Source organism: Schistocerca piceifrons, chromosome 8, assembly GCF_021461385.2.
Source record: "Schistocerca piceifrons isolate TAMUIC-IGC-003096 chromosome 8, iqSchPice1.1, whole genome shotgun sequence".
Classification (NCBI taxonomy): domain Eukaryota; kingdom Metazoa; phylum Arthropoda; class Insecta; order Orthoptera; family Acrididae; genus Schistocerca; species Schistocerca piceifrons.
The window spans coordinates 210,296,769-210,311,434 of record NC_060145.1 but is presented as its reverse complement, the minus strand read 5'-3'; the positions used below and the strand labels follow the sequence as shown (position 1 = coordinate 210,311,434).

Sequence of the window (14,666 nt, the reverse complement as noted above, 5' to 3'; positions counted from 1 at the left end):
ATTGGAGCGTCATGCTGCTCATACGGGATGACATCCATAGTCAACCCATCTCCCTGACTACCCGTCTTCAAGCTGTGGCAGTTCGCCTTTTCCTTCCCCACCTGACTTTTTCCCTCTATACTATTTATGTCCCTCCATCATTCCCCCATTGTTGCTATTCGTTGACTTTGATGCACATCATCCTCTTTTGGGTTCTCCGAGAACCTATCAGAGAGGTGACCCCTTGGCTGACCTTGTTAACCAACTTAACCTCTTCTGCCTTAACACTAGAGCACCCACTTTCCTTTCTGACTCCTTGCACACCTATTCCCATTTGGACCTATCCTTTTGCACTGCCCAGCTTGGCCGTCTTGAGTGGTCTGTTCTTTCTGACACCTACTTGAATGACCATTTTTCTCCATTTGCTGACTCCTATCCCATCCGTGTGCATGCCCAAATAGTAGCTTACTAAGGCTGACTAACAGATTTCTCCTCCCTGGCGACCTTCGAAGAACAGGATTTCCCCAGTTCTGATGACCTAGTGGATTATCTCACCAATGTCATCCTTGCGGCTGCAGAACGTTCCGTTCCTTGCTCTTCTTCTTTACCATGTCGTGTCCCAGTCCCTTGATGGACTGAGGCATGCTGCGATGCAATTCGGCCATGGAGACGTGCTCTCCGTGTTTTTAACTGTCATCCTACAATGGTGAACTGCATTCATTATAAACAGATATGTGCAAAGTGTCATTGCTTTCTTTGGGATAGCAAACAAGGTAGCTGGATTTCATTCACTAGTCCTTTTAGCAGTTCCACACCTTCCTCTGTCACATGGACTAACCTCCGACGGCTCTCTGGTACCAAGATCCATTCCCCTGTTTCCGGCCTCACAATAGCAGACGATGTTATCGTGGACCCTATTGCTATCTCCAACACCTTGGGCCACCATTTTGCGGAAGTTTCAAGCTCATCGCACTATGACCCTGCCTTCCTCCATCGGAAATGAGTGGAGGAGGCTTGGGCGATACCCTTCTCTTCTCCGAATCGTGAGTGCTACATTGCCGCCTTAACTATGAGGGAACTCTACTATGTTCTCAGTTCATCCCAATCCTCCGCCCCAGTGCTGGACGCCATCCACATTCAGACGTTGCAGCACCTTTCTCTTTTGTGCAAGCACTTTCTGCTTAACATGTACAACTGCATCTGGGCAGAGGGCACATTTCCTGGACGCTGGCGTGAAGCCACCATCATACCCATACCTAAACCCGGTAAGGACAAAAACCTTCCTTCTAGCTACCGCCCCATCTCTATTACGAGCTGCGTTTGCAGGGTGGTGGAACATATTATTAATGCCCGGCTGCTGTGGCGGCTCAAGTCTTGACATTTTCTAACGAATGCACATTGTGGATTTCGAGCACTGTGTTTTGCAGTTGACCATCTCGTTACCTTGTCCACCCATGTCATGAATGGTTTTGTGCAGAAATCCCAGACTGTGGCCGTGTTTTTCGATTTGGAGAAGGCCTACGACACCTGCTGGAGAACTGATATCCTCCATATTCTTTACACTTGGGTCTTGCATGGCCACCTGTCCTGTTATCTTTAAGGCATTTTGAAAGATTGAGTTTTCAAGATGCGTGTGGCTTCTGCCTTGTCAGACACCTTTATCCACGAAAATGGTGTGCCTTAGGGTTCCATCCTGTGTGTCATCCTCTTTGCTATTGCCATTAACCATACAATGGCCTGTCTCCCACCAGGCATCTCCTGCATTTTTGTTGATGATTTTGCCATCTATTGCAGTTCTCCATGGACCTGTCTCACTGAGCGGCATCTTCAGTGGTGTCTTGATCGTCTTTACTCCTGGAGCATTGACAGTGGCTTTCACTTTTCCACTGACAAAACTATCTGTATGAATTTCTCGCGATGCAAGTGGTTTCTCCCACCATCTTTACACCTTGGGCCTGTTGCCCTTCAGTTCTTTGCAACTACGAAATTCCTGATGCTCATGGTCGATAGGAAACTCTTTTGGTCCTCCCTTGTATTTTAGCTGGTAGCCCACTGTACACAGTTCCTCAATGTCCTACGTGTCCTCATTGGTACTTCCTGGGGTGCCAATCAGACCACCCTCCTCAGTTTGTACTGGTCGCTTGTCTGTTCGAAACTTGACTGTGGGTGCTTTGTTTATGTGTCTGCACTCCCATCCATCCCTCTTACGCCGTCTCAACACTATCCACCATTGTAACATCCATTTGACCATGGGCGCCTTTTGCACCAGCCCAGTTGCGAGTCTGTATGCTGAAGCTGATGAACTACCCCTGTCCTACCGGCGTGACTTTCTCCTCAGCAGGTATGCATGCTGTTTGTCTGCCATGTGTGGCTACCCATCCTATGCCTCTTTCTTAGATGATTGCTTTGATTGTCAATATGGGGCTCGTCCTTCTTCTCTGTTACCTTAATTTCACACTACCTGCACCTTTCCCGGTGGATGAAATTATAATGAAATCCAGACCTTTAGCTGCTTACAGACATTGATAAATATCCACGGAGACAGTTGAAAAATGTGTACCTCGACTGGGACTCGAACCTGGGACTTACTGCTCCCTTCACCACCTTGGCTTCGTGAAGTGGCCCATGTTAACCTTCGCCTTCATTCGCTTCCTAAGGACACTACTCCAGCCTTGTTCTATCACCTTCAGTTTCACGACATGCACATGGAACTCGCGTTAGTACCTTCGTATACACTGATGGCTTTAGAACTGACCGTGGTGTCGGGTGTGCCTTCATCATTGGCACCAATGTCTTTCGATATCGGCTTCAGGCACATTCCTCAGTATTTACAGCCAAGCTCTTCACCTTTTGTCAGGCCACAGAGTACATCCGGCAACACAACCTTTTCAATTGTGTCCTCTGCTCACTCACTCAGTGCCCTGAAAAGTCTTTGTGCGCTAAACACCACCCATCCCTCAGTGCAGTGAGTCCAGGAAAACTGTCTGCTCACATTTGGTGGATCCAGTGTGATGTTTCTGTGGGTTCCTGGTCATGTCAGTCTGCCAGGAAATTAGGCTCCGGATGCTGTTGCCAAAACTGTAGTCCTCGTACCTCAGCCTGTGAATACCTATATTCCCTCTGATGATCTCTGTGTTGCCGTCTGTCAGGAGGTGGTGTCCGTTTAGCATTGCCAGTGGTCCTCCCTTCATGGGAATAAGCTCCGGCTTATTAAGCCTCTCCTATAGGCTTGGTCGACCTCCTCTCGGCCCTCCCGCCGGGAGGAGATTATTTTATTTTGGCTGCCTATTGGCCACTGCCTTTTTAGTTATCGTCATTTGATAAGTGGCGCTACCCTACCACTTTGTACACATTGTACTCAAGTTGTTGTTGTTGTTGTGGTGGTGGTCTTCAGTCCTGAGACTGGTTTGATGCAGCTCTCCATGCTACTCTATCCTGTGCAAGCCTCTTCATCTCCCAGTACCTACTGCAACCTACATCCTTCTGAATCTGTTTAGTGTATTCATCTCTTGGTCTCCTTTGACGTTTTTTACCCTCCATGCTGCCCTCCAATACCAAATTGGTGATTCCTCGATGTCTCAGAACATGTCCTACCAACCGATCCCTTCTTCTAGTCAAGTTGTGCCACAAGCTCCTCTTCTCCCCAATTCTATTCAATACCTCCTCATTAGTTATGTGATCAACCCATCTAATCTTCAGCATTCTTCAGCATTCTTCTGTAGCACCACATTTCAAAAGCTTCTATTCCCTTCTTGTCTAAGCTATTTATCGTCCACGTTTCACTTCCATACATGGCTACGCTCCATACAAGTACTTTGAGAAACGACTTCCTCACACTTAAATCAATACTCGATGTTAACAAATTTCTCTTCTTAAGAAATGCTTTCCTTGCCATTGCCAGTCTACATTTTATATCCTCTCTACTTCGACCATCATCAGTTATTTTGCTCCCCAAATAGCAAAACTCCTTTACTACTTTAAGTGTGTCATTTCCTAATCTAATTCCCTCAGCATCACCCGACTTAATTCGACTACATTCCATTACCCTCGTTTTGCTTTTGTTGATGTTCATCTTATACCCTCCTTTTAAGACACTGTCCATTCCGTTCAACTGCTCTTCCAAGTCCTTTGCTGTCTCTGACAGAATTACAATGTCATCGGCGAACCTCAAAGTTTTTATTTCTTCTCCATGGATTTTAATACCTACTCCGAACCTTTCTTTTGTTTCCTTTATTGCTTGCTCAATATACAGATAGAATAACATCGGGGAGAGGCTAAAACCCTTTCTTACTCCCTTCCCAACCACTGCTTCCCTTTCATACCCCTCGAATTTTATAGCTGCCATCTGGTTTCTGTACAAATTGTAAATAGCCTTTCACTCTGTATTTTACCCCTTCCACCTTCAGAATTTGAAAGAGAGTATTCCAATCAACATTGTCAAAAGCTTTCTCTAAGTCTACAAATGCTAGAAACGTAGGTTTGCCTTTCCTTAATCTTTCTTCTAAGATAAGTCGTAGCGTCAGTATTGCCTCACGTGTTCCAACATTTCTACAGAATCCAAACTGATCTTCTCCGAGATCGGCTTCTATCAGTTTTTCCATTCGTCTGTAAAGAATTCACGTTAGTATTTTGCAACTGTGACTTATTAAACTGATAGTTCGGTAATTTTCACATCTGTTAACACCTGCTTTCTTTGGGGTTGGGATTATTATATTCTTCTTGATGTCTGAGGGTATTTCGCCTGTCTCATACATCTTGCTCACCAGATGGTAGAGTTTTGTTAGGACTGGCTCTCCCAAGGTTGACAGTAGTTCTAATGGAATGTTGTCTACTCCGTGGGCCTTGTTTCGACTGAGATCTTTCAGTGCCCCGTCAAACTCTTCATGCAGTATCATATCTCCCATTTCGTCTTCATCTACATCCTCTTCCATTTCAATAATATTGTCCTCAAGTACATCGCCCTTGTATAGACCCTCTATATAGTCCTTCCACCTTTCTGCTTTCCCTTCTTTGCTTAGAACTGGGTTTCCATCAAAGCTCTTGATATTCACGCTAGTGGTCCTCCTTTCTCCAAAGGTCTCTTTAATTTTCCTGTAGGCAGTATCTATCTTACCCCTAGTGAGATAAGCCTGTACATCCTTACATTTGTCCTCTAGCCATCCCTGCTTAGCCATTTTGCACTTCCTGTCGATATCATTTTTGAGACGTTTGTATTCCTTTTTGCCTGCTTCATTTACTGCATTTTTATATTTTCTCCTTTCATCAATTAAATTCAATATTTCTTCTGTTACCCAAGGGTTTCTACTAGCCCTCGTCTTCTTACCTACTTGATCCTCTGCTGCCTTCACTATTTCATCCCTCAAAGCTACCCATTCTTCTTCTACTGTATTTCTTTCCCCCATTCCTGTCAATTGTTCTCCGTTTCTGTATGTTGTCTTTTTTAGACCTGCTTGTTTTCAGCTGTCTTGTATTATGTCAGTTGGGACTGACGTATAGTTGTTTTTTAACTCCTTTCTGTCTTTGTTTTCTATAGTTTTGACTTGGGCACATATGACCCCAGTCCTTTCTGCAAACCAATTCAAAGCTACCCATTCATCTTCTACTTTATTCCTTTTCCCTGTTTCAATCAGTTATTGCCTAATGGTCCACTGAGTGAGGTGGTGCACTTGGGAGGACAAGGGTTAAAACCTGCATCTGGCCACCCTGATTTAGGATTTCTGTGATCTTAAATCACTTCAGGCAAATGCAGGGATATTTCCTGTGAAAGGGCAAGGCCAATTTCCTTCCCTAATCTGATGAGGCTGGTGACCTCACTGTTTGGTCCCCTCCACAAAACCAACCAACCAACCTACCAATCAATCAATCAATCTAATGCCCCCTTTGAAACACTCAACAACCTGTGCTTCTTTCAACTTATCCAGCTGGCATCTGCTTAATTTCATACCTTTTTGGAAATTCTTCAATTTTATTCTACAATTCATACTCAATAAATTATGGTCAGAATCCACTTCAGCTGCTGGAAATATCTTACAGTTTAAAATCTAGTTCCAAAATCTCTGTCTTATAATCAAATAATAAATCTGAAACCTTTCAGTGTCTGCAGATCTCTCTCTCATATACAACTTTCTTCCATGATTTTTAAAGAAAGTGTTAGCAGTGATTAAATGATACTCTGTGCAAAATGCTATCAGATGGCGTCCTCTTTCATTCCTTTCCCATTGTCCATAATCTAATACCATATGGACTTCATTCTGAGTTTTGTATCTTGCATTATGTTCAAGTTATCACAGTGAACCTCAAAGTGGCCTGTAGTATTAGCAGTACAATCTATTTAAGAATAAAGCTACTGGATTGTGAAAGTAAATACTATGTAGCTCTTAAAGAAGCGACTACTGAGTGTGAACACTGTGACTTTACAAAGTATAGTCCATGAGAAAAAAGAACAAAATATCCTGTAAGGACTAAAAGCACATTATGCACATAAGCATTTGATCTGAATTTTTATTGTAAAGCTACTGGATATGTTACTTCTGAGGCCCCAATATGATTTCTTCAGCAAGGCAGCTGCTAACCAATTGCCATCTCCTCATTGAACACATGTATATGTATTCTTATGTCTGCATAAATGGCTTATTGTTTTCAATTGCGTTAAACTAACTAATGCTATATCATTATAAAATGATCCTTGGAGGAATGAGCTACTAATACTGGCCTCTTCATTAATTTCCAGTGAAGAACATAGCGGTGGTGACAGGAAGGAATTCCACTTGTTTTTTGTTCCTCAGAAAAGCTTACTATGTGAGAAATGGTTAAAAGTAAGTTGTGTGAAGCATTTATACCTACATTTTTAATAACAATTACGGTCTCCTTTATGTAGTCTTGTACTTGCAGAATCGTGGTGTTTTTGGCAATTTCACTTGGATTGAAGAATTTCCATGCGACCTCTTCCCTTTTGACAACGATTTGATGTCTATGGAGTTGGAGTCTGCATTCAAGGTGAAATTAGTGCTCAAATTTTCACTGTCCTGGGATATATTACTTATCATTTTATTTTAAAGAAATTTACTAAAGGAGGTAAACAAGACTGAATGTTGCTGAGCTTTATGACAAATCCTTTTTTAGAGCTAACAGGAAAGAAAAAAAAAAACACATACACCTGCATGTTTATAATATCATCGTCTGCAGATCGACTGTGCCAAGATACTGTCCAGAGCTACAGCATTTATTCAAGATTAAGCCAGTCTAAGTTAGAATAGCTTGCCATTTATCCCTCTCATAACTGAGCATATACTACACAAAGGGAGGGTGACTGATTGCCGCTTGTTCTTTTCTTCAGCTCAGTTAGCCAAAATCTATTAAAACAGTCCAGTGCAACATTGAGCACCAACTGCAGATATTGTGGTGTTCAGTCCAAAGACTGGTTTGGTGCAGCTCTCCATGCTACTCGATCCTGTGCAAGCCTCTTCGTTTCAGAGCAACCACTTCAACATACATTGCTCTGAATTTGTTTGCTGTATTCATCTCTCGGTCTTTCTCCACAGTTTACCCCCCCCCCCCCCCCCCCCTCACTTCCCTCCAGTACTAAATCCCTTGAGGCCTCAGAATGTGTCCTACCAACTGATCCCTTCTTTTATTCAGGTTGTACCACAAATTTCTCTTCCCTCCAATTCTATTCAGTACCACCTCATTAATTACATTATCTACCCATCTAATCTTCAGCATTCCTCTGTAGGTCCATATTTAAAAATATTATATCAAATTAAACACCTTTCAGGTGTCAAATTTCCAACCTTATTTTGTTTGGCAACCAATTTCAGCATTATACTACACCATCTTCAGGCCCCTGACCGACATGTAGGAAGAATCTGCCTCGGTTGTGATCTAAACATGGGCCAACAATACTGGTATTAGTAGTTACATTCTACAGTGATCACTGTGGCAAGTGCTATGATGTACTCATTCTGCAGCGTGGGAATCAGTTCCAAATTGTGTATCAATTTCGATAAAGTCTAAAATTTAATCTCACAAAAAAGAGCATAAATGACCGTGGTCCAGGCTCTACTGATTTCCCAGGATACAAAGTTACCTACAAGTTAAGACACACCAAATATTGTTCTGAGCCACAGGCAAGTGAGAAGTTAAAATAACCAAATGATTGAACATTCCTTTTGCAATCATGAAATTGTATTTTTTCATAAATGATCTTCATACCTACATTTCAGGATACATTGTCGTCTTGTATGAGGTGAAATTTTATCACAATTAATCAAATTTCATTCCCTATTCAAGATGGCAGCCTGCAACAATGCCACTAATCACAATTCCACTGCAAACCTACTCTCCGCAGCTCTGTCAGTAGTAGTCAGACCACGTAATGTTCCACACCATATCCACAGAGTCTTTATGCCACAACCTTCATGTGGAGCAATGAATGCAATTTCTTCTTCTGGTATTTTAGTTATTTACATATTGTTATTTTTGAAATGCAGTGGATTCTTTACAACAAATTCCGTGAGGGTATAAATATGCTGTGAAGCAGTAGTCAGCATGTCTGAGTCCCCAAATAGATGTCTGCAAGATGAATTTGGGTGAGCACCACTTATTCTGAGACCACATTTCTGAGCAATGAAGGCTTTCTTTCTTAAAGATGAATTACTGTAGAATATTATTCCATAGACATTATTGAATGAACGTAAGTAAATAAACCAACTTACCGATTAGTCTCTCTCCAGGATTTGCAATGATTCGCACTGCAAAGATGGGTGAAGTTATTTTAGGAGTTCCAAAATGTGTTTTTACCAGTTTAAATTCTCATCAATGAAGACACCTAAATTTTTTGGAGTTTCCACATTGGTTATTACTTTGTCACCATATGTTAGACTTAGTCATTACTGTAGTATCTCTAGATGTGCGAAACTGAATATGTTCTGTCTTTTGGAATTGCGAATGATACCATTCACAGAAAACCACTCAGTAAGTTTTAAGAACATTATTTACCATCTCTTCTGTTGCTGTATGTATGTTTGGATTGATTACAATGCTAGGATTTGGATTGATTACAATAGGTAGGATCATCAGCAAAAAAAACTAATTCTTTTTCCAAGATAAAATTCAGTCATCAATTCCAAATAAATTTTTATTATGCATAACAAAAATTTATTTCCAACTGTGAACTGAATTTTGTCTTGAAAAAATAGTATTGTGGTTGCTGAAAATTACAGCCATCATTAAAATAATAGAACAATTTTTCTTTTTGTGTACTAGATGGAAGGTCATTTACATTTATGAGAAACGCTAGTGGACTTTAAGATAGAGCCTTGTGGAACCAAATAAGTGATTCCATCGTGAGATTTTCACTCTGCAGCGGAGTGTGCGCTGATATGAAACTTCCTGGCAGATTAAAACTGTGTGCCCGACCGAGCCTCGAACTCGGGACCTATGCCTTTCGCGGGCAATTGCTCTACCATCTGAGCTACCGAAGCACGACTCACGCCCGGTACTCGCAGCTTTACTTCTGCCAGTACCTCGTCTCCTACCTTCCAAACTTTACAGAAGCTCTCCTGCGAACCTTGCAGAACTAGCATTCCTGAAAGAAAGGATATGCGGAGACATGGCTTAGCCACAGCCTTGGGGATGTTTCCAGAATGAGATTTTCACTCAGCAGCGGAGTATGCGCTGATATGAAACTTCCTGGCAGATTAAAACTGTGTGCCCGACAGAGACTCGAACTCACTTAAATAAGTGATTTCTCCCATCAGAAGAATCTACCCTTCTTATGTTGGTTGAGTTACTGAGTACAACTTTCTACATTCTTCTGATTAAATGTGACATTCGTTGGTTGGTTGTACGACCAGTCCCAAGGAAAAAATTTGTATATACCATGCTGCAATCTCCTTGTCATAATATAGATGTAGAGCTATAAACATGATGGTCACCTTCAATTATTTTTAACTGTTTGTACTGCTTATTTTTATTTCTAGGAGTACCAAGTTGAACATGACCCTACAGTACTGTACCGTTGTGCGAGGGCACTAATGACACTGCAGCAACTCTTTGGCCCTATACCACGTGTTTCAGCCAAGGGTACAGCAGCTTGCCAGGTGTGGGACACTGTTCTAAGGTTACGTCGAGAACAGATGCCATCTGCTTCACGACTGAGGCGGCAACAGCAACATGCATCTTCACAGATTGATCATTTGCTGCTCATCGACCGTTCAATAGATCTGCTTTCTCCACTTGCGACACAACTTACGTATGAGGGATTGATTGATGAGATATTTGGGATAACCAATTGTAAGTAACAGGATATTTTTCTTATTTCACATTGTATGCATTGAAGCATTAGTAAATGAATAAATACGCCACAATTATAAATTGAGACTACAAAGACTGTAGTGCAGGCTTAATTTGAAATGTAATGCTGAATATTTTTTGAAGGACATCATTGTTGCATTTGACAGTAAAATGGTCTGTATTACTAGACAACTATCTTGAAACTAGGTATTCATTGTAGGCTGTCTTGCTGATGGCTTCCAGGGGCAACAGAAATTTATTTTTCAATATATCATGTAGATATTGACTGAATTTAAAACTTCAAAATGCTGTCACAATCTACTCATTTAAAGGTATACTCTTCTGTGAAAAGTTTAACATAATAAGACAATTACTACAGTTGGAGACTGTGTTTGTCTTGAGGCAGCATAACTGATTGCACACAAAACACAGACTTTACTAATCCTGTAATTGAGAAGGGGATCACTTAGTGACTTCCAATAAATTTTTATATATAGTTTACAAAACTTACTGTTGCTGACCCCCTGCCCAATTCTAACTGTATTCACAACATATTTTGCAGACAGTATCTACATATATCACTGAATGTACCTGCAAAATTTCATTGTCATAAACATTCAGATGAAAACTTGGGCTTTGCTGAAAATTGAGCCCAAATTACCCGGACTGTATTCGTTCAGTGTCTCATAAGAGCAACTAGTGACTCCAACAAATTTTAAGCATAATTTCAAACCATTTCCAAACCTTTTCTTGCTTACATACTTAATATCATATGTTTAACTCATTTTTAAAGTAATCTAACATTTGAAGCTGTTTTATACTTGGGAATTACATTATTTTAAAAAATTGGGGGTTTGCTGGTTTATCTATAAAACCCACACTTGTAATTTATCACGTGGCCATTACCACCTCTTGTATACACTATGTAAATGATAACTGAATCAACTGGAGGGAAATCACATTCCCAGGTCATATTTTTTTAATGCACTACAAAATAAATGTTTGTGATTTGAGTGACTCAATATCAATTCTAAACTAGTTTGGAAAAATTCAGAGTTCTGTATTATAATACAACCATGTGATTTAAAAAAAGGGGAATGGGATATTTATTTAGCAAGGTGTGGTTATCAACCCTAAAGAGAGTGGTTTGCGAGCTCGTAAATCATAGCAAAGTTAATGCTCAAAACAAAGTGTCTCTGTGATTAATCTCACTTTCTTATTTTGTATAAAATGAAGTGTCCCTTGGTAACAGTCAGCAAATGTAATAAAGCACCTCCCTCAAACACTTCTTAGTTACAGTTGTGAATGTTGCAATTGAAATATAATCCAATTGTTTCTTGGTGACACTACTGTTGTATGGTTGGTAAGGATATCTTTCTTCATGCATTGTGAATGTCTTTGTTGGGAGGATATCAAGTTAAGAGATAGCAATTATTATATCCAATAGAAAGTCCTTAGTGGAATATGAATGTTGAAAGGAATAAAGGTAACAAGTCATCCTATAGTTGAGGTGTTGATTCATCAATAGGAACATTAACAAGACTGAGAAAATTGAGATTTCCGACAAATACTTCTTCAGAGCTAGCAGGATACACAAACATACCCTTGTGCACCTGCATGCTTACATTGTCCAGGTTGGTTACCTAAAAAATAATTAAGTTATGTAATATTTAATGTACGTATCTACAGTCATTGCATCCATTGAAATCCACTGTAGGGCCGTCCGTCTCACCTTCTTTATATGCAGACGACTTCTGCGTTTCATACTGATCCTCCAATGCTGGTGTTGCTGAGTGGCACCTCCAGGGATCCATCTGCAAGGTGCAGTCATGGGCTCCAGCCCACGGCTTCCAGTTTTCAGCCCCGAAGTCATGTGTCATGCACTTCTGTCAGTGCCATACCATTCATCTCGAACCAGAACTTTAGCTTAATAACAATCCACTCACTGTAGTAGAGACATATCAATTCTTAGGACTGGTTTTCGACTCCCAATTGATGTGGCTTCCTCATATTGGTCAGCTGAAGTGGAAGTACTGGCAGCACCTCAATGCTGTTGGCTGCCTGAACATCATCAACTAGGGTGCAGATCACTCTACGCTGCTGCAGCTCTACAGAGCCCCTGTTCAATCCCGCCTTTACTATGGGACTCTGTTTTATGGTTCAGCGGCGCCATCAGCGTTGTGTTAACTCGACACACTGCACCACTGTGGCGTTTGACTGACAGCAGGAGCTTTTAGGATGAGTCTGGTGACCAGCGTCCTGGTGGAGGCCGGAGTCCCTCCATTGAATGTTAGGCATGCACAACTGCTCACGTGTTACGTTGCATGCTTTCATAGTTCTCCTGAGCATCCGAATTACCGTCTCCTTTTCCCACCCACAGTGGTTCATTTCCTGTTTCGGCGGACCAGGTCAGGGCTGATGTGGAAGCCATGCCTTTACCACCTATCTTTACTCGAGGTCCATTCATGCGCACCTCCATGGTGTGAAGAGCTGTATACCTGACCAAAGCTTGGCCTCCACCTTTCACGTGGCCCTAAGAAGTCAGTTAACCCTGCGGCACTCCACTGTCACCTCCTCTCAGTTCTTGATATGTACCGGTGTCATGAAGTGGTTTACACCAGCTGCTCGATGGCTGATGGTGACACTGGCTTCATGTATGTTCATGGAGGCCATATAGAACAGCACTCCTTGCCAGATGGCTGCAGTGTTTTTATTGCAGAGCTGGTGGCTATTATCTTGTGCTCTTGAGCACATCCATTCATGCCCTGGTGAGTCGTTTCTTCTCTGTACTGACTCCTTGAGCTATCGACCGGTGCTACGCCCTGGAACAGTCCAGTCATTCCGAGGTGTTTGTGTGGACCCCAGGCCACGTCAGAATCCCAGGAAATGAACTTGCCGACAGGCTGGCCAAACAGGCTACACAGAAACCGCTTCTGGAGATCGGCATCCCTGTAATTGACCTGCGATCATTATTATGCCACAAGGTTTTTCAGCTTTGGGAGACGGAATGGCATAATCTGCGCAACAAACTGCATGCCATTAAGAACACTACGAATGTGTGGAAGTCCTCCATACGGGCGTCTTGCAGGGTCTCTGTGGTTCTCTGGTGGCTCTGCATTGGCCATACGTGGCTAACAGATTGTCACCTCCTCCGTTGCGGGGACCCACCTCGGTGTCACTGTGGCTCACATATGACTGTCATCCACATCTTGCTGGACTGCCCACATTTAGCCCCATGTGGCGGACTTTAAACCTTCCTAACACCCTACGTTTGGTGTTGGCTACAATGCCTCAACAGCAGATTTTGTTTTACGTTTTATTCGTGAGTTTTTTTTTTGTCATACCATCTAAGGCTGGGCATTTAGCCTTCTCTCGGAGTCTGCCACCCTTCCTCCATTTTAACTCTGTCGCCCTTTCTTTGCATTTGTTTGTCTTGGTGGTCGTCTTTCCTCTACATGTGTTCATCTCGCCTTGTCTTTTTGGGGTGGACATTTTAATGTGTTGAAGAGTGCCTGATTCATCCTCTTTTATTTTTGTGATCAGCCACCCCAGACCATCTGATCTATGATTTTAATACCTTTTTCTACTTTTCCTTGTGGTGTATGTTTTCCCTATTTTTTGTTCGTTCCATTCTCTCTCTTTCTAGGTGTGGTTTCCAATTCTTATTCCCCCTTTTACTTCCTCAAACATACTTCGGGTGTTTTTGTACCTTGAGTCTTGCTTGCATCAGGAAAAAGGAAGGGACTGATGACCTTGTAGTTTGAGCCCTTTATACCCCATACCAACCAACCAAACATTAAAATCCTTGCGCCACAGTACTGTAGTACACTGTTAGATGAGCCAAATAAAAAAGCACAGCCCTTTGATCAAGTGGACTATCATGTGATGATTAGTTTCCAGTATTAGCAGCAGCAGCAGAAATGTTTAAACTATGTCACATTGGTACGGTTGGCTAAAGTACTCATGTCGGTTGCCGTGACATAGCTGCAACATTTCCATTGCTACTGAAAATGAATTACTGCACAGTACACCATTTTTGCTGTGTGGTGCACCGTTTTGCTTTGGCTCCTCTAGCAGTGTGCTGCTGTACTGTGATGCAGGGATTTCAGTGTGTAAGATTGCTGCAGACCCTATACTTGCAAACAAACAGATACTAATGACGTAACTTCATTCTTCTCGACGTGATGATAATGTTCATGAAAATCCCTCCCCCATGAACCATGGACCTTGCCGAGGTGGAGTGGCTTGAGTGCATCGGTGATACAGATACCCGTACAACCACAATGGAGGTTTACGTGTGGAGAGGCCAGGCTACCACTTGGTTTCTGAACAGGGGCAGCAGCCTTTCCAGTAGTGGCAGTCGCAACAGTCTGGAAGATTAACTGATCTGGGCT

General features: G+C 42.1%; 1 protein-coding gene across 1 annotated transcript in view; it reads left to right on the top strand.

Annotated features, from left to right (window-relative positions):
• Positions 1-14,666, top strand: part of LOC124711862 (vacuolar protein sorting-associated protein 33A) — a 118,811-nt gene that overhangs the window by 16,215 nt on the left and 87,930 nt on the right. Inside the window, exons 3-5 of the mRNA XM_047242099.1 lie at positions 6,710-6,794; positions 6,871-6,975; positions 9,960-10,272. Coding sequence (XP_047098055.1) covers positions 6,710-6,794; positions 6,871-6,975; positions 9,960-10,272 — 503 coding nt within the window. The remainder of the gene's footprint in view (positions 1-6,709; positions 6,795-6,870; positions 6,976-9,959; positions 10,273-14,666) is intronic.